The sequence below is a fragment of the Poromitra crassiceps genome, assembly GCF_964638095.1.
Source record: "Poromitra crassiceps genome assembly, chromosome: 20".
Taxonomy (NCBI): Eukaryota; Metazoa; Chordata; class Actinopteri; order Beryciformes; family Melamphaidae; genus Poromitra; species Poromitra crassiceps.
In genome coordinates, this window is record NC_139637.1 from 1,680,584 (window position 1) to 1,700,848 (window position 20,265).

The 20,265-nt window shown below is 43.3% G+C and overlaps 1 protein-coding gene across 1 annotated transcript; it reads right to left on the minus strand.

Annotated features, from left to right (window-relative positions):
• Positions 1 to 1,508: 1,508 nt before the first annotated feature.
• On the minus strand, positions 1,509 to 19,878 carry LOC310794485 (uncharacterized protein; the record flags this gene model as incomplete). Its single annotated transcript, XM_083656467.1, has 9 exons — positions 1,509 to 1,735; positions 3,343 to 3,512; positions 5,435 to 5,619; positions 9,757 to 9,848; positions 13,647 to 13,904; positions 16,162 to 16,278; positions 17,037 to 17,178; positions 17,888 to 18,034; positions 19,666 to 19,878. The coding sequence occupies 9 exons, from the start codon at positions 19,876 to 19,878 to the stop codon at positions 1,509 to 1,511; spliced, it is 1,551 nt and encodes a 516-aa protein (XP_083512593.1).
• Positions 19,879 to 20,265: the final 387 nt, after the last annotated feature.

Here is a 20,265-nt window from a genome sequence, read left to right on the forward strand (position 1 = left end):
GATTTTTTTTTTTTTTTTACAACCTGGACCTATTTCCAGCTGAATTTAGATTTTACAAGTCACCCTGAACAGAATTTTCTAAAAATAAAGCATTATAGTGCTAGATTGGCAAGCAATACTGCCTGGAACAGAGGCCGTAGTAGGGCCACCTACTAAGCTTGCATTACCTCAAAAAGAGCTAGAACCAGCTGGCCCCCAGCAGGAAAAGTATAGGGGCCCCAGGGAAATGTCTTACTGATGTTTTTGTGTCCTTTAGTGAAGGTATTTTTGCTTTTTGGATTAAGGCAATGTTTCTCTCTATATGCCATATTAGCAGAGGTAAAGCGCTCCTGGTGGTACTGCCCGTGTACTGCAGCCAAATGCTGTGAATTCAAACTGCAGTAGGACACAGACGTGCTTCCAGTGAGAGAAATGTGCTTTATTGGACAGTGACAGTGACTATTGCAGCTCCTGAACTTGGATGTTAGCAAAACCAAGGAGCTTTGTGAAGGTCTGCATTTATTCACTGCAAAACCACATCTGATTCATCTGCACTGAGCAAGTTCAAGCACAATGAAAAGGTATTCAAAATGAACACTGGAGAAAGTCTGAACTGCAAGCAAGATTAAAAAATACGTTTGTACTGAAGTACAAATATAATAATAAACACTTGATCTCTACAGAGATGATGAAATAACATTTACAATAAAATACCAAAGTATATAAAAAACAGTAAAAAAAAAAGTACACGGCCTATGATTGCACAACTGCATGGTTCAACACTGTAAAAAAAAATATATATATATATATCTATAGTAAAAACGTCTGTATAAAAATACATTGACTTGCCAGAGCATTTTGATAAAAGCCTTATGGTGAAAACTGGATGTAGGAAGGGAGCAGGCACAAATGGTGCAAATTTTAACCTGCCTACCTGGGCACACTAAGGGTTAATGTGTTTTAGAAGTGGTCAGCCTATAGTAACCTGCCTACCTGGGCACACTAAGGGTTAATGTGTTTTAGAAGTGGTCAGCCTATAGTAACCTGCCTACCTGGGCACACTAAGGGTTCATGTGTTTTAGAAGTGGTCAGCCTATAGTAACCTGCCTACCTGGGCACACTTAAGAAGTGGTCAGCCTATAGTCACCTGCCTACCTGGGCACACTAAGGGTTAATGTGTTTTAGAAGTGGTCAGCCTATAGTAACCTGCCTACCTGGACACTAAGGGTTAATGTGTTTTAGAAGTGGTCAGCCTATAGTAACCTGCCTACCTGGGCACACTAAGGGTTAATGTGTTTTAGAAGTGGTCAGCCTATAGTCACCTGCCTACCTGGGCACACTAAGGGTTAATGTGTTTTAGAAGTGGTCAGCCTATAGTCACCTGCCTACCTGGGCACACTAAGGGTTAATGTGTTTTAGAAGTGGTCAGTCTAAAGTCCACGGCAACTCGGGCCAGACATTTTCTGAAGTATTATGGTCGCCAGGCTGTGAAGTGTTGACCAAACCCTGAGCGGGTCCAGGCAGGCTAGCTAGTTAGATCGCCTGGAGGGGGAAGGGAGGCAGGCTGGGGGGTCCAGGCAGGCTGGGGGGGTCCAGGCAGGCTGGGGGGGTCGAGGCAGGGGGCAGAGCAGGCTAGCCTGGGCAAACTGCAGCACCAAACCCTTCACAGCCTCCAGGTAGAGCTGCTGTCCAGAGTTCAGATAGAGCCAGATCAGCCGGCTCAGCTGGGCCAACACACAGTCACCGTGAAGGCTGTCTGAGGACAACAAGAGCAAACACACACACACGTCATTGCTAGGATGGAGACTCTGTGGACGATGTGCTATGGGCACACTTTTTTGGGGGGTGGTGACCAAACATGCTGAAATTCGGCACTCGCACTCTGTTGGGTCCACAGCAGCGCACTCCCCAAGCTTGAAGTCGATCAGATGAACGGTGATGAATGGTTCTCGAGATAAACTGCTTTTTGTGTTGTCAGTAGGTGGCGATATGACTACGCCTGTGTCCGAAATTGTGCACCGCACTCCATCGGGAGCTCGCCCGCTGTGCGGCCTCCCCCGCAGCTCGGCTGTTGAATGGCCTCCGCCTGCACTATTGGCATGCGCAGCGCATAATTGACCTATCGTTAAGCCCCACCCCCCGTGCTCACTCGGACAAACACAGGGCAGGCTGACTAGAATAAATGTCAGCCGTCACTGTCAGTTATATGCCAAGAGGCTCTAAACAACCTTTTGAGCCCTGATATCGTCTAGAAGCCATCAGAAAGTACTTCACTATGCCATGGAGGGCGATGTACAACATTTAAAGCTATTGATAAAAAAGAAATGCGATAACTGCATGGAAACCGCTTTAGCGAATCTGTAACCAAACTCCATTCAAAAACATGCACTTTTAACAGAGGAAGACAGCGAGATAACCAGTGGGGATAACAGCCGACTGACATCCAGAATTGACATTTTATTTACTTAAGAGTAACCTCTCCGTGGATTATATATATACCGAAATGAAGAGTGGCGCCTGGTAATCTATGTCATGTAGGCCTACCTCTGTATAATCAAGAAAGTAATAGTGTAGATGTTTTTCAATGCACGGCACGCAGAGGCATAGCCTACAGCAGACCATCATGTTTTCCTCCTGGATAGTTTTCTCTTTAGACTACCTCACATTTATTTGGGGAACGGGATTAATTCCCTCGTTTTAGGGTTTGACTGGTGTCTGGCGATGTTTTAATCACATCAATCAATGCGCCTCCTCTTCACCAACGCTGGAAACTGAGGGAGAAGACTCATCTCACTGTCACCACGATTGCAGGTGGTTTTCTGTACTGTTGACAAATTGTGATATTGTAAGTTGCTTTGAACAAAACAAAAGCGTCTGCTAAATGACGTAATGTAAATGTAATGTAATACAAAAAAATATATATATATTTTTTGCAAAATCTTCATAGTTCAACGAAAATAGTTTATGCTTTAAATCTAAAATGGTTCATGGATTACATTCTAATAACAAACCTATCAAATTAAAAGTCAAGCACGTTACCATGGAAACAATTAAGCTTAGCCCAAAATCACAAATCAGAATGAGGGGGTCCCCGGGATATTTTCTATCTTGTAAGGGCTCCTTGGCTGAAAAACATTTGAGAACCTCTGCTATAGAGTAGGCTAGGAGAAGACTTTTGAGATGGAAATCATTTTAGCCTCCTGGGCTACCGGACACAGTGTAGGACTTCACTGCCAGCCAGAGCTCTCTCTGAAAAACCAGCAGAAGAAACCCAATTTTAAGACCCCGGGATAAAACAAGAAAGACAACCTCCCGACTGGAGTGAAAGTGACGCCCCTGGAAGCAGCCATCATGCACACACACCTTGGCTGATCTTTTGGTGGTACTCCAGCAGTGTGTAGACGTGGTCAGGCAGCAGGTGAAGCAGCCAGCTGTTATCTTCAAGATGGAGCCAGCTGTGGAGCAGACGTTTCCTCTGGAGGAAGCCCTGAAGATAGCCCAGGTACACAGGCTTCCCTGAGACCATGTACAGCCTGAGTGGACGCACGCACGCGCACACATGCATGCACACATGTACACACACACACACACACACACACACACACACACACACACGCACACACGTACGCACACACACACAATTGTGTCAATTCTGGTCAAATATTAGATCTATGTCTGTGTATGTACTGTATATATGTCATCACTATCAATAAAGATGTCAATCAATCGATGTTTATTGAGCTTAAAAACAATTGAGATATATATATATATAGAGATAGCTATATAGCCTATGATCTCGATATTGCCGTAAATGCCCTGTGCCAACCATGCTTCTATGACCAGTCAATCAAACGGAACGACCCAAAATGCAAGCAAGTCTCTGTCCCGCATCGACTTTGATACACGCTGCCTTGTGTGACGGGGATGGGGATTTCACTTTAATGCATAAAATAAGGTCTGTGGTTAACACAAGTTTATGGGAGCGCAAATTTGGGTTCAGCAGGATAATCTTCACAAACGTGAATAGCTTGTATGACTTTGCTGCTGCTCTAGTGCGACATCTAATGGGTAAAGAAATATGTTAAATTGGCCATGAGGCCTATAGAGCCGAACAGTCACGTGACATTTCTTGCCCCGGAAGAGAGTTCCCCATTCATTTCTTCATAGACATTTTGAAAAAAATTGTATATGAGTTTTAAGGCTGGAACCAAGCCAACCCCGTGACCTACTGAAACGTGAGAGACCATAAAACATTTCAGTTGGAGAAAAAAAACAAAAACTGAAGACGGGGTTGAGACAATTTTCGTTATTTTTTGTTTCTGCTCCAACTGAAATGTTTTACGGCCACTCACGATTCAGTAGGTCACGGGTTAGCTTGGTTCCAGCTTCGCTATATAAGGATTTTTCTAAATGTCTATGGAGAAATGAATGGGGAACTCTCTTCCGGGGGAAAGAAATGTGCATGTCTGGCCTTGTTTGAAAGGTGAGAACCTATGAAATAAGAAATCAAGTGTAAGTAAAGCTACATCTATCACCATTCCAGAGTAAATGGTGATAAATACAAAAATTGTGAATAATTTTAGGCAATATCTCCATTATAAGCAACATGCCACAAATAAGAATGCTGTGGAATGCATTGTCATACTTTTTTCTTTAATAAATATTTTACTTTCAGTTTTAACAACGTAAAAACAAAACAAAACAAACTAGCTCAGACACAGGAAAGGAAAACAAAGAAAAGGATACATATAATATTGACAATTATAATATGGTGCCACCACCCATATAAGGGTACTTATGTGCTTATAAAAGATGCCGTGCATGGCGTCCCATACAAGAGGCCTAACCTCGTCAACGTAGGCCAGAAACGGCTCCCAAATAGTTTGAAACTTTCCAAGCGAGTTGGTTCTCAAGGATCGGAGCCTCTCCATCCTTATAACAGAGATCATGTCCATCAACCACAGTTGGAAAGAAGGTGAAGAGGGGGACTTCCATCCTTTCAGAATAGGTTTTTTGGCGACAGTGGTCCCCAGTGTCAGAGACTGTTGCACAATTGTGGGGAAGCCCAGAGAGGTCTCCGAGCAGCCGAAGATGGCGAGATCTGCCTCCGGCTGAAGGGTTATTTTGTAGGCCTTAGAATACCAGTCAAATATTTTGGCCCAAAATATTTTAGCCCCATTGAATCTTGGATCAACATAATTTCTGATTTGCAGGAATCTGAGCCAGTTCGTGCCGGGCAACTCAAACTTCCTTTTCAGTAGATCAAAGGATGCAAAATGACCATCTATATATAGGTCTTTGATGGAAATTAGCCCCTTCTACACAGCCTTGTTCTTAATGTCATTGTTCTCATCTGGCCAACAAACTAAACTGTTTTAAGGCTTGCATGCTGTGAACACACCCTTGCATTTAGACAGTACATGGTGCAGTGAGGTTTGGATAATGAAAGACTGACTTGTAGTAGGGGAGGTTCTCAATCATCTTCCAGTTGACGTAGTTGCCAGCGGTTTCCTCCAGGGTACAGACGCGGGCCATCTGAACTTTGGCCACTTGCCACAGCCGGTGGCGGCCCACCAGCCCCCCCTGCTGGAGCTCTGGGCCAAGTATGAGGTACACTCCCTCCAGTGTGTCCTCATACACCTGGGGACAAATAGTTCAGAGTAGACAGAACTCATGAGAATGATAACTAAAAGATAACTAGGACACTTTTCTCACTCCACTGGGCATTCTGTTTCTGTTCAATCTCCAATAGCTTTAAAGATGATCTTTGTGGACAGACAAATGTTAGTGGACAAACAAAACAACAACAATACATGCTAACAGTCTAGAGCTGCAACCATTAATTGATATTAAATAATCATCAAAACTATTTTCAAACTATTTTGATAACCCTTGAGCCGGAGGCGGAACTCGCCATCTTCGGCTGCTCAGGATCCTCTCTGCTCCTCCCTATGGCTGTACAACAGTCTCTGACGCAGGGGACGACTGTCGCCAAGAGACTCATTCATTCTGAAAGAGTGGAAGTCCCCCTCTCCAGCTTCTTTGCCCATGGTTTTCCACGGACACGCCCACTTTGGAGGTTTTCGGCCGGTTTGAGTCTATTGGAGTCAATGGGAAAAGTCAACGTGATCTCAGATTATGACAGATTCTTTCTCCCCCATAAATATTCTGCCCATTCTCCGAAGCCACATATCTTCTGAATATTCTGACACTAAAATGGCATTTTTCAGACAGACAGATCAGGAGAAAAATAAACTTGATCAAGACCTGTCTCTATCTCTGCAACACACTCTCGTGCGATTTGGCAACAGGAACTCATGTTAGTAGGGAGCGAGCCGATTAGCTAAAGCTAAAGCTGAAGTTTGTTGATGTAGTAGCTAAATCTGTGGCTAGAAAAAATATTGTTTTAATGGAATATCTTAGTTTCAACTGTATTGAGCTAATAATGGGCAGCTTTATGTTTATATATGCGTGGTTTGTGTGGAGTTTGGAAACTCACAATACTCTATTTCAGGTCAGCACTAACCCTGCGTCACCAGGCACAGTCTTCTCACAACACATCAGGGGAGAGTTGCAGTGACCAGTTAGAATTGGCGGAGCCTGAGGTGAATCATCTAGTAATGGAAGATCTATGGTTACGTATGAAGAGACTCCGGTTCCTTAGGACCAATTCACTTAAGACATTCACAACTATCTGGGACCCATTTCTAGCCTACTTAGACAAGGTTAAGCAAGGCCGGATTAACCATAGGGCAACCTGGGCAGGTGCCCAGGGGCCATCGGTGTGAAGGGGGCCTAAAAAAAAAAAAATTGTTGTTGGTCGGGCTCATGCTGGGCTCCACAGAACTATGACACAAATCTAAGACCAATCAGGACAAAATAAAATTTGTTTCCAAGAAGATTTAAATCTGATGATTTAGTGTCATTGGATGCCTGTGCGGCAAGTGGTGACCAGGGGAAGTGGGGGTGCTGTGGGGGTGCTTGTGGTGCTGCAGCACCCTCTGCTGTTTTGTATTGGAAATGTAATGTCAATTAAAAAAAAGATATATATATGATTAAAATGTGTTTTATATGTTTTATACTGCGATATTTAGGGTTTAGTTGAAGACTATGAGCAAAGCAAAAGAGGGTGATGTTATTTTTGAGGTTTGGTTTATAATAATAAGATAATAAAATATAAGACTAAATAATTTCAGTGTTTCTGCCTCTGTTGCTGTCTGTTGTAGTGTAAAACGACCTAAAGGGAGAGCAGGTGGTGACATGAAAGTGAGTGCACTGGCGATTATACGTTGGTGCACCGGAAGCACGTGCAACCCCTAGTGGCCAGATTTTTTTATTTTTACATAATAAACTATTCTGAACAGAAGCCATGAATCCCATATCAGCAACCTGTCTGTTCTGTTTTATTGTAGCCTAGTAAGCCTACACACTTTAGTCACATGTGTTGCTTACTGTAGGCTATTTACATAGCCTGGGAGTTGGGACAGTAGACCCTTCTCACGGGGTCTTTTTTGTCGAAAAGGCAGGGTTAACACAGGTGCAAGCAAAACACTAATGAGGGCTTCAAACTTCCATGATTGGAATTTGGAAACCCTGATTAGTGTTTTGCTTGCACCTGTGTTTATTAGACAATTATTTTTTCATCATTGTAAAGCCACAGCACAGTGAAGAGGATATTAATGTGAAGATTAGCCTCTTCATTTTGCTCTCAGAGTGCATCAGATTCATGCATTTTACTTTAAAATGTACAAAATGTCTTTGTCCAGGGGGGGCACTGCACCCCCCTAGAAACCCCCCAGTCAGACTAATATTTTTATCTTGCTGGTGCTACCTGTTTGCAAAGCCTAGAATCGCCTGTGAGTGAGTGAGAAACTGAATCTCAGAAACTGAATAATGACATAGTAACAGTATAATCCTAATGTTAATTTAAAATGAGATATTCCTCTAAATATGGCTAAAAAACATCCAAACGTCCAAAAAAAGTACATTTTTCACAGTCCCTTCCTTGCAGCACCCCCTACTTAAAAACAGTTCCAGTGTCCCTGGTGGTGACTGGTCAGCCATTCATTTTTCCATAGACATTATGTAAAATGCTTATAAAACTAGAATGACCGCAACGCGGACTTATGCCTCCGCATTAGTTCATTCTGGAGTCCAAATCGCCATTTGAGGCAAATTGGAAGAGATTCCGTCAAGGCGCTCCTGTGATGTTGCGTTACAGAGCTTGGAAATTGGGTGTGTGAGAGGTCACAGTGAGCTTGAACTTTGACCACCAAAATGTAATCAGTTCATCCTTGAGTCCAAGTCGATGTTTGAGACAAGTTTGATTAAATTCCGTCAAGGCATTCCTGAGATATCGCGTTAACAAGCTTGAAAATGGCGTTCGAGAGGTCACAGTGACCTTGACCTTTGACCACCAAAATCTAATCAGATCATCCTTGAGTCTAAGTCGATGTTTGAGGCGAATTTGATGAAATTCCGTCCAGGCGTTCCTCAGATATCGCGTTAACGAACCTCGTACGGACGTATGGACGGCCGTACGGACGGACAACCCGGATCCATAATGCCTCCGGCCTGGCTATCGCCGGCGGAGGCATAAAAATGGGACGATGGGTAGGGGGGCCCCTGGGAGCTTCAGTGCCCAGGGGCCCCTGGGGGTGTTAATCTGGCTCTGAGGTTAAGAGCCACAAATAACTCGCTCAGCTGACTTTTCATGAAGCCCTTGCGCGGGATCCCACGCACATCTCTTATAAGCACATGGCACGGCTGGTAGGGCCATGCTGTAACATTGATAAAATATGTATGTTTTTGTTTTTTGTCTGAGCATGTTTTTGTTTTCTATGTTCTGAAAATAGCAAAATAAAATATGAAAAGAAATATATATTTTCAAAATTGATTCATTATGAGTCATCTTAAGAAAGAAATTCTAAATGATCTGATTCCAGCTTCTTAAATGTGAATATTTTCTGGTTTCTTTTCTCTTCGAAGACAGTCAGTGGTGGAGTGCTGCCGGAACGCACCTGAGCGTCGCTCCAAGTGAGAAAATAAGAGGCACCCAGAATAGTCGCAGTTCGCATAATCCAGTTGAAATTCAGACACAATAAGTGATTTTAATAAGTGATTGAAGGTCCAATCCTCACTAAAGTGCATGTCATGCAAGAGATTTAAATAAAGGGTAAATAAAAATTGAATAAATAAATACAGTAAGTCATAGTATTAAGAAATATATAATAGACCATATCGTCAGCCTCTTAAAATAATGGCCTCAGTCACTTTAAGTTTTTCAGAAAACATAAAAAACTGAACCAAATACAGAATATATGATATTTATTAATCATTCCACTTTTTTTTATGACAATAGATGACTTGACATATAATAACACTGTCTGTCAATTATGTCACATAAAACAATTAGATGACTGATTAAATAACAGGCCAATTTACGAACATGCCATTGTGACTTATGCCAAGAAAATTAGTCTGACTTACAGTTGCATTTTATGTCAAGCGTGTGACTTGGGCCGTTTTATTTTTGCCTAAGTCACATTGTCTTGACTTAGGCAAAAATAAAAACAGCCTAAATCACACGCTTGACATAGGCCATTGCACTACCAGGTAGGAACAGCATGATCTTTTCAATTAAGGACTTCTGCCATTTTATCAGAGGTGGCAGCATCATGAAGAGATGATTTAGGCAAAAATATAATTTTCCTCAAAAAGTGACTTAGGCCATTATTTTAAGAGGGTGACGATGTGGAGGATGTGTGTCTGTGTTACCTTCCTGCGTTTCAGCTTGCCCCAGTCACGCCCCAGGATCCAGGCCACCAGAGACTTACACATCGAGAAATAACTCTCCACAACCTGAATGCCTGAGAGAGAGAGAGAGAGAGAGAGAGACTACCTGAATGCCTGAGAGAGAGATTTTTTTTTATTATTTTATTTGACAGGGACAATGGACAGTCAAAGACGGTCACAGACTTAGCTAGGAAGCTAAATTTCATCTGCAGTCCCTGGGTCCCTAGATGATACAAGGACAATCAAAAATAAAACTGTTACAATGTAAATCTGATACACATGCATGTACATAATCTAATTTAAGTAAAAACAAAAAGCATAAAATACAACACCTACAAAATAAAAAATAATAAAATAAAAGATGCACTGTTTAGCATTTGTGCTTAATGATTACATGATTGTTGGGATTTCAGCCATGATTTTAGTTGTTTTTTAAAACTAGTAAAGTTAGGGCTTTGTCTGATGCTACTGGGAGTAGAGATCCAGATGTTTGTAGCTCTGATGGAAAAGGCTGATGGGCCAAATTCAGTAGCCTGACTCAGCCAGACGGGGGTGGCATTGTTCCACAAATTCACAATCGTGAAACAGAATGTGAAGCAAACTCATCCAACTGGCAGCGTCAGGTTACAAATTCAGTGAGTCTCAGTTGAACTGCACAGTGGCCTCTGGTGGCGGCTCTTGTTTGTTTGATGTTGTCTGAGCACAGTGGAACAAACTCTTTCAGAGGAGGAGGAGCTTAAGATCATGGATCATTCTGTACATCAAACAAATATTTGCATAATTTACAAAGTTATCAAAGGACAATAGATTGTACTTGGAAATAATATGACAGTGGCGATACCTAGCTGGCATTTTGTCCAGGACTTTCAGGGTGTATTTGTATAGACTGTGCATTGGCTTGATGGTGTGGATCTCAAAATTTGTGACCCCCCAAAAAATCTAAGAGCTTCAGGACTTTGCTCATCAGCAGGCTATACCGCGCTGCCCCAGCCGGCAAAGAGGTTGTCCTCCGGGGCAGTGTTAATTTCGTCGACGAAAACTATGATGAAAAATGTTCGTCGACTACCTATTTTCATTCATAAAAACTAAAACTAGACTAGACTAAAACAAAATCTAAAATAGCTGCCAAAATTAACACTGATGGGAGAGTCTAGGCTAGAGCTATGAAACACACAGCTCGCCCGCACCGCAGGTGGCCTCGCCTGATCTACTGGCATGTCACATGTGCAGCACAAAATCACTCACTGATGACATCACTCACTGATGACATCACAATTGCTCGAGTGAACATCACTGATCACATCATGGAGTGCTCGAGTGACATCACTCAGCGCACAATAGGGCGGCGCCCCCCCCCCCCCCCGGTTGTTATTTGTTGTTTTTGCTCCAACTGAAATGTTTTATGGTCAAACACAATTCAGTAGGTCACGGGTTCGCTTGGTTCCAGCGGTGCCTCAGGAGGTCCCTGAAGATCATCAAAGACACAAACCATCCCCACAACAGCCTGTTCTCCCGGTTACCCTCAGGGAGGAGATACAGATTCAGTTAATGCAAAATAAGAAACCGGAACTATTTTGGTCAGGAGATGATGCGAAGTTGGAATGGTTGTTCAGAGATGAAGTCTTCAGTTTGGCCAGGTTTATTGGGAGGGCTTCGAAACTCAGAATGGAGAAGCTGTTCATCTGAATATATAACTCTGTCTTGTTTATGTTTGAGCATTTTGTAGCTTGTTTGTTGATTTGTTTGTATTGTTGAACTTGAATGATTTGTGTCTTGTAAGCCCAGACGGGCTGGGCACCTTGAATATGGTGCATGACACAGAAATAAAAATATCTATCTATCTATCTATCTACAGGGTCCCAAAAGCACGCACAAATCGCTTGAGGAACAGTTTCTTCCCGCAGGCCACGAGACTCCTTAACATACACAAATAGTGTAGTAGCTGTACTGTACCATACTGGAGCTGCTACCATTATGTATGTCTAATGTTTAATTGTATGTTTAATTAGGTATATGCCATTTGCACCTGTGCAAAACAGAATGTCGAATTTAAAATGTTTAAATACGTCTAAAGTATGCACATGACATGTGCACCTACTGTATGTGCAGTGAATGTGCCACTTTTTTTTCTTTTTTTTATGTTTAAGTACATCTAAAGTATGCACATGACATGTGCACCCATGTGCAGTGAATATGCCACTGTCTCTGACTTGTCTCATCACTCTACTGCCTTATTGCTTGTTGTGTCTCTTGTTGTTTTTGCACTCATATGCCCTGTTATATTTATGTTGTAAACGGAGTCCACAGCACAAGAATTTCACACGTGATACTTCTTGAATCTTGAAGTGACCATCACTGATGAAATCAAGTGACATCACTGATGATGTCTACGACATTGTGACATCATCAGTGGCATCATTACTGACCAAAATTACCACAATTCTCACAATGTGGGACCAAAATCGCAGACAGACAGAAAGACAGACAAAGCCCACTTACTCAATTTGATATGATGATGACGACGACGACGATGAGGATGATCTTTTTGTTATTTGAGCTGTTTTTGCTTTCATTTAGTTTCGTTTAAAGGTCCCATTCCGTGCAAAAGCTGTTTTTACTTGTAAATGCATATATACTGCTGTCAGCCCTCCCTGTAATGAGTGGTCACAAGCTCAGAACTGCCACAGTTGGATTTGTCCCTATCCAGCTTCCCCCTGCAGTCTCCTCCAAGCCACACCCCCAAACGCTTCGTTTGCCCAGAGGGGAATTGGGACGTCACGAGCTTCCTCACGCATACTGCGCGGGTCTCTCTCACACAAGCTACCTGCACCATTTTGTCAATTCATAGCTTTCAAGGGGCGTTACGTGCTGCCGGGAACGCCCATCTGGCGGTCAAAAAAAAAACTTGTTCATTGAATCCGCTGGCCGCCTCGACTAGTTTCTCACGCTGTGTTTGTACACACGTCTTTGCGGCCAACATTTCATCAAAGGTAAGCTCAAGTAACGTTACAATAATGATTAAAATACCCCGTTAACGTTACTTGAGCTTACCTTTGATGAAATGTTGGCCGCAAAAACGTGTGTACTTTGATGGTAGAAAAAAAGCCATTTGCCCTCCCCAGCGACTGAACCACGTCTAATATCACAAATCCACAACCTCCTCCTGTCTGAGTTTTCTTTCTCCAACGGGATTCTGTAAAAGCACAAGCCAGGTGTGTCTCCTCGTCGGTTAGTGCAACCGATAGCACAACAGGTATCAACAGGCATTTTGGCTGAACAAACGCAGCGTGAGAAACTAGTCGAGGCGGCCAACAGAATGAACAAGTTTTTTTTTTTGACCGCCAGGATGGGCGTTCCCGGCAGCACGTAACGCCCCTTGAAAGCTATGAATAGCCACAAAATTAACACTTCTAGCTGGAGCGACGCCAACTGTACATGATCCAGCAACTGCAGAGGTGCATTCGGTAAGTCTAGGCATTTTGAGATGTCCTCTTTAGCGTAGTAACCGTTAAGTTAACGATAACTCGCAACCTAGCATGCTGGTCCACAGACGCTAATCTGATTGGCCGCTGGGAGCCTGGGGCGGGCTCTCCCTCAGCGGCCAATGGGAACTGTTAGTTCTGAATATATTATAGAAACAGACCATTCTTGGGAAGCGACGAGATGAGGAAGTGAGAACTCCGTCACAACAAACGGGGTTGCTATATTTTCGACAAATTAATCCAGAATCATGTTTTATGGACCAGAGACACACGTTTTTAAGAGGTTACAGCTGCACGAATTGGGACCTTTAAACTTCTTTTACGTGTTGGAAATAAAGATGATCAAATCAAATCAAATATGCAGACAAGAATAAAGATTAAATAACTCACCCATGGTCTCATCTCCACCAGCCAAGTTTCCTCTCCAGTAGTCTGCTGTGATTGGGTGGAGCATAGCCAGGTACCGGACGTCACACAGGGTCCCGCCCCAGTTGGCCACCCTGCGCTTGTTGTGTTTACGCCACTGGAGGAAGAGCGCCCTCAGCTGGCGGCTGAGGGCGGCAGGCTGTCTGAAGAGCCAGGCAGAAAACATCCACTGGAAACGGCACTGTGTGTACTGAAGGAACATGGCCTCCAGCACTGTGTGGTCTGAAGGATGAGAGAAACAGAGGGGAACAATAGACAAGTTTCCTGGGCACTTCCGGTTTGCTTCCGGACTCGGCCGCAATATGTCTGTCTCTTCCTGTGTTTGTGAATACAGTCAGAGAAGCGTAACGTAGCCTACTAGCGTAGTAGCCGTAGCGACCGCCGAAAAAATGCTCCGAGTCTCCTGTCTAACGAAAGAGTGTCTATCCCACACCCGTTGACAGTGGACACATGGGAAGATAATATGTGTAAATGTAAATGGCCGAACGTAACTACAGGCAGGATTATAGCATATTTTGAGGAATCAATGGCGGTGGACGGCAACGCGATGAACAATCTCAAAAGCTCCGAAGCGTCAGCCAGACTAACGTTAGGTTACAGGCCTCTCCTCTGTCACAGTCAGTCAGACTAACGTTAGGCTACAGTCCTCTCCTCTGTCACAGTCAGTCAGACTAATGTTAGGCTACAGTCCTCTCTGTCAGTTAGTCAGACTAACGTTAGGTTACAGTCCTCTCCTCTACAGTCAGTCAGACTAATGTTAGGTTACAGTGACAGTACTCTCCTCTCTCACAGTCAGACTAACGTTAGGTTACAGTCCTCTCCTCTCTCACAGTCAGCCAGACTAACGTTAGGTTACTGTCCTCTCCTCTGTCACAATCAGTCAGACTAACGTTAGGTTACAGTCCTCTCCTCTGTCACAGTCAGCCAGACTAACGTTAGGTGTCTCTCCATTCAAAAACAACACAGTTTGCCTTGATCACTGCAAAACATGACATGCCGTGTGTAGCCTCCACACAATGGGGCTACACACGGTAAATCATGGTAAATACGCAGCACAATACCCGCCGTGGTAAACAGAAGAAGACTGGGATATTAACTTTAAGGCGACTCACTTCTAGACTTGAATGAAATTGTATTCACTTACTATCTGCTCCGTGGATTACCATTTTACAATTTCGGAGCCGAAATTGTAACATGGCAACGTTGGTCCACAAACGTTGCTATTTTACAATTTTTTTGGAGATCGGGTTGGGATTATAACATTAGTTTGCCGAGTCGCACCTGGTAATCCAGAAATGGCGTTATGGTTATGGTACCTTTGTCTACTTGTAGATCATCAAGAAACTTTAAATTAATAACGTTAGATGTGTTTAACAGAGCTGTATATCGGGTCTAGCAGCTGATCAGCAGCTCAGACAGCCTCAAACACGAGGTGATTGACAGCTCTATAATTCGCAAAATAGCAGTGGATGGAAACGTGCATTGTTTCGCATTTTATTTTGGCGACTTTCTGAAAATTCGATTCAAAGTTGCGATACATTTGGATGGAAGCCCAGTCACACAATCTAGTTGCTGCAACTTGAGATGGTATTGGATTATGTATCATGTGTGCTGATGCTCAAAACACTGTCGATCCAACCACTCGTTCAGGCGTTTCTGTGTATTGTGACAGCCACGCACTGCACAATGTGTTCCAGAATAACCCATTGTTAATAACGTCTGCTAACATTAGTGTAGCTGATGTTAGCGATCGTTGTAAAAAAGTTTGGATATTTCGGCTGCTGCCTTCTGATGTGCTCGCTGCTGTGGACGCAATGTGGACTTAACCGGAAGCCGGGGACATATAAGGCTGCTATGGCGCCGCCCTAGGCCAGCGCTGGGAAACTTGTCTATAAGATGGACAGGGACGCTGGAACTAGGGGTGCTTAGGGCACTGCAGCAACCCCTCCTGGCGGTGAGCTGTCACCGCAAAACTAAAGGGTTTACTTAACAAATCAATAAAAACTAGAAATAGCGGCCTGATGGATTCTGTGGTGAATTTTACAAAACTTTCTGTGACATTCTCGCGCCACTCCTCAGAATACATCTAGCTCTAAGAAGGACAAAGTCTTGCCTGAAGCACTGTATGAAGCTAACAGATCCCTCAGTGGTTCCACTGAGTTAACACAGAGACATTTAATATAGATAGAGACACCCCAACTTCCAGTCACTTCCTGTATCTGTGCCACGGAGGTTTCCACCCACTGCCAAGCTTACCACGTAGGAGACTGGTCAGCCAATTAAGTTTCATACCATTGACAGACAGCCAATCACAAGCTGATGACCACGCTCATTTAGGAGATCAGAAGAGTACCATTTCTTATTATTGATGAAGCCTGCAGTGGGGTGTCTCTCTATAGGTCTCTGCTCAAACCATTCCATCTTGTGTGTGTGTGTGTGTGTGTGTGTGTGTCTCAGTGTGGATGTATTCCAGACTCACCCCGGCTCTCCTGCTGCTTGAGGACAAACTGGACGACCTTCTCAACACCTCCATGTTGCTCCACAGCCAGAGCGTACAGCTCCTTCCATTCAAATGTCACAACATCTTGCCCCTCATCTGTCAAACAGAGCAGCATCTCTTATACGTGCATGATACTGGCCATCAAATCACCAATTAGCCCAAAATAATAATAATAATAAATAATAATAATAATAATAATAATAATAATAATAATAATAATAATAATAATAATATAGCCCCAACGTGACCCTACTACTGTACTTTGTGTATATATATATAATATATACACTCGTGCAGCAGTCAGGGTCACATTGCGTTCTCATAGGCAATAGGGGGGACCCGCTGTTCAAAACGCTCTCCTACCCGTCTCCGACGTCCGATTGCAGGTCTGAAGATATGATAGTCCTCCTACGGAAGCCAGTAATTTAGCCGGTGCTGTTAAAATGATATTCCTGCGTGAAACAACCGTTTAAAAGCAGTCTTTCCACAGCCTGTGCTGAATTTACAGCAGGGTGTGTTTGATCTCACCATCATGGTGCACCACTTGCACGAGGCGAGCAAACAACACATGCAGTCACATGGAGACGTCGCTGTCAGTGATCAACGCAAATCCAGCACACCTGGGAAGTAAAACATGTCATGAAATACTCAAACTCCCAAGGTTCCTGTCAGCACTAGGAAGCTTCTCCTCTCCTCAATACAGCACAGGCTGTGGAAAGACTGCTTTTAAACGGTTGTTTCAACCCCCCCCCCCCCCCCCCCCCTTTTTGCGTGCGGGCACCCCTCTGCTCTAAGCCATGGGTCAGACCATAGTGCGTGCACCCCTCTGCTCTAAGCGATGGGTCAGACCATACCTTGAGCTTTGGCCTGCAGCAGCTCCATCTCCAGACCCCAGAGTGTGTGGATGTGTGTGGCGGGCAGCTTGACGGCAGGCAGGGGGACAGACTGCTCCAGGACCAGCCACTGGCTCCAGTAGGACTGAGGAGGAGAGGGAGCCTGGAGCAACAGTAGAGATGAAATGATTCTGGGTTTAATGATAAACCCTGATACAATTCTCCTTACAGTTAGTATGAGCCTTTACATTTGAATCAGAATTAAAACAGTGTTACTGTGATTACAGCACTTTGAGAAACACAGTGAATAACCAAAGTTAGCAACAGTCTCCCAGACACAGGCCTTGGTGAAATTATTTCAGTTGAGTCTATCAGTACTTTTCCAGCACATTTTAACAATGCTGTGACAATAGAGAGGCAAAGTGGAACGTCACTTCCTGCTTCAGCACTGTACCAGAGATTTTCATCCGCCATGTATTTTTCCCATAGACATTTCGTAAAATGCTTATAAAAATGTTTTACTTAGTCGAATCAAACGGTTCAGCTAACGCTATAATCGGGAGAGACCATAGGACATTTCACTCGGACCAAAACTTAAAAAAACAACATCGAAAAAATATTTTCTTTAAACCCGCATGTCTTTACGTTTTGGTCCCAGTGAAATGTTATGTAATCTCTCCGGTTTCTAAATATATCTGTACCGTTTGGTTTGAAAGAGTAGAACTATTTTTATCCGCATGTTACGAAATGTGTAAGGGAAAATAAATGGCAGATGAAAATCTCTGGTACAGTGCTGAAGCAGGAAGTAGGCGGTCACTTTGCCTCTCTATAGTAATTGTGATCACTATAATGGTGATATGAAATGTTCCTACGCTTTGATCTGGAGCCAGCAGCTTCTCCTGTAGCCGCTGGTTACAGTGCAGGTTCATGAACAGAGTCTTCCACATGAACAGCAGGCGAAAGGCCTCCTTGGCCGAGAGCGAGCAGCTGGCCGAGGCAAAGGAGACCCCAAACGATGCCTGTATGAAAGGCAGAGAGCATCATGGGCAAAAAGACCAACAGCTTTTAGACAAGACTTTTAGAGAAGATACAAAATGTGTTTTGTTTTCCACCCATCTTTAGGCCTATACAAGCCTACACCCATCTTTAGGCCTATACAAGCCTACACCACAGCCTACATCAGTTCATCAACGAGGCAAGAATCAAAATGAGAATGCAGAACTTATACGCTTAATTAGAGGATGTAAACATGCATTCATTTCAAATTGCTTCATGGAAAACAGACCAAGTTCTCCCAAGCTTACAACCTCCCGTACCAAGCAGCTATGAGCCACTTCTACAGGTCTGCTATTGAGAGTGTGCTCACTTTCTCCATGCTTGTCTGCTTTGGTCACACAACCACTCAAGGACAAGAAGACCTGGCTGGAGAGAGCAGTACGCCGAGCATCTAAACTCATCGGCTGTAGTCTCCCCTCACTGTCATCACTTTATTCCACAAGAAGAATCAGGAAGACTAATAAAATCATAGCAGACAACTGTCATCCGGCACACTGCCTCTTCAATCTCCTCCCATCAGGCAGGAGATACAGGAGCATTAAGAGCCAAACATCTGGCTTCAGAGATAGCACCTACCTCCAAGCAGACATTTGAACTTGCACTGATTCATGATGTTTGACCTATAGCACTTTAAACTGTAGCACTTTCTGCTGAATACGACGGTGCTGGGTACTGTTGTTCCTGAATGTTGTTTTTCTTGTATATTGTGTGTTATTGCTTTGTCTTTGTCTGAGAGTGAACCAAGACAAATTCATATCATCTATTGACATGGCAATTAAGAGTTTGGTTGCACACATCTGCCAGCAGGGCTCCTACACATTTTCAATTCAAACATTCTATACTTTTCCAGACCCCTTGATTTGTTTCAAGTTAAATATAATTTAGGCAGACAGACATCTAGGTCATATCACAACATTGGAATGTTGATATATATATATTTTTTTGTTTTTGTTTTGTTCCGTTTTGTCTGAGCCTGTTTTTGTTCTGAAAATTGTAAAATTTTATATATATATATATATATATATATATATATATATATGCTCACTTTCACTTTCACTATATATATATATATATATATATATCTCATTGAATAGATGAGGATTGTTCTTCACAGCCACAAAGATCAGAATATGATATGACTGCAGGTTCCCTACACGCCTTCCATTTCAATGGAACAACAGGGAGTAATATAACATATGGCTTCCAGTATGTTGTTGACTGGATGTGAGTTTGATGAAAGCTATTTGATATAATGCCCTCTACTCTACCTCCATGAGCATTATTCTTCCAAATAGCCTAAATAAATAGCAAACTATTCAAGACCTGGAAATGATCATCAAATTCATTTTTAATACTTTCCCTGACCTGCGTAGGAATCAAACACATTTTAATATATGACTTTACTTGTGTTAACATTTGGACCAGAAGAATCCGGAACACAAACAATAATGCACAAACATTGGACATCTCAGAACCACACACACACAAACAAACAAACGCACGCACGCAACAAACGCACACACACACACAAACACACGCACACACACACACACTAGGGCGCCATGCGGGTGGTGTTGCAGCGGCTGCAGCCTACCTGGAAGTGGCTGGTCCACAGAGAGTTGCACGAGCAGACCCGGAACAAGGTGGTGCAGGTGGAGCCGGCTCTGAGCAGAGACGTGGGGTCCAGTCTGCGGAGGATTAGGACCAGGAGCTCCTCACTGAGGTGCAGGAGTCCCGTGCTGTCCACGCCCAGCTGGGTGTCCTGCAGTTCTGTGGGCTCCCAGCCTGCTGCCATGCCCTCCGCCATCCCTGCTGCCCTGCACTGTAGTACCGCCACGCCCCCGAGCTTCACGGGACTTTTCACAGTTTGGGACGTACCATCTGTCGAGCTGATGTGGGGGAGTTCTACCTATTTACTTAATTATTAATTTATTCAGTCTATGAAAGTATCAAAGCAGAAACATGTAGGCTAAAACCTGTTTGTAAACATTCATTCTGAATTTAATTTATAAATAACAAATGCAGCACTTTGAAATCATGGGTTCAGATTTGCAAATTTAATGGACTGATTATTTATTTTATTTGTAAAGAAAACATACTGATGAAAGCTCGGCTCCAAATGTCCATAAAGCTGCATTACAGTTGCTGTAAAAAAAATCGCACTGATCCTTATCAAGGACCCATTCGTCTGATT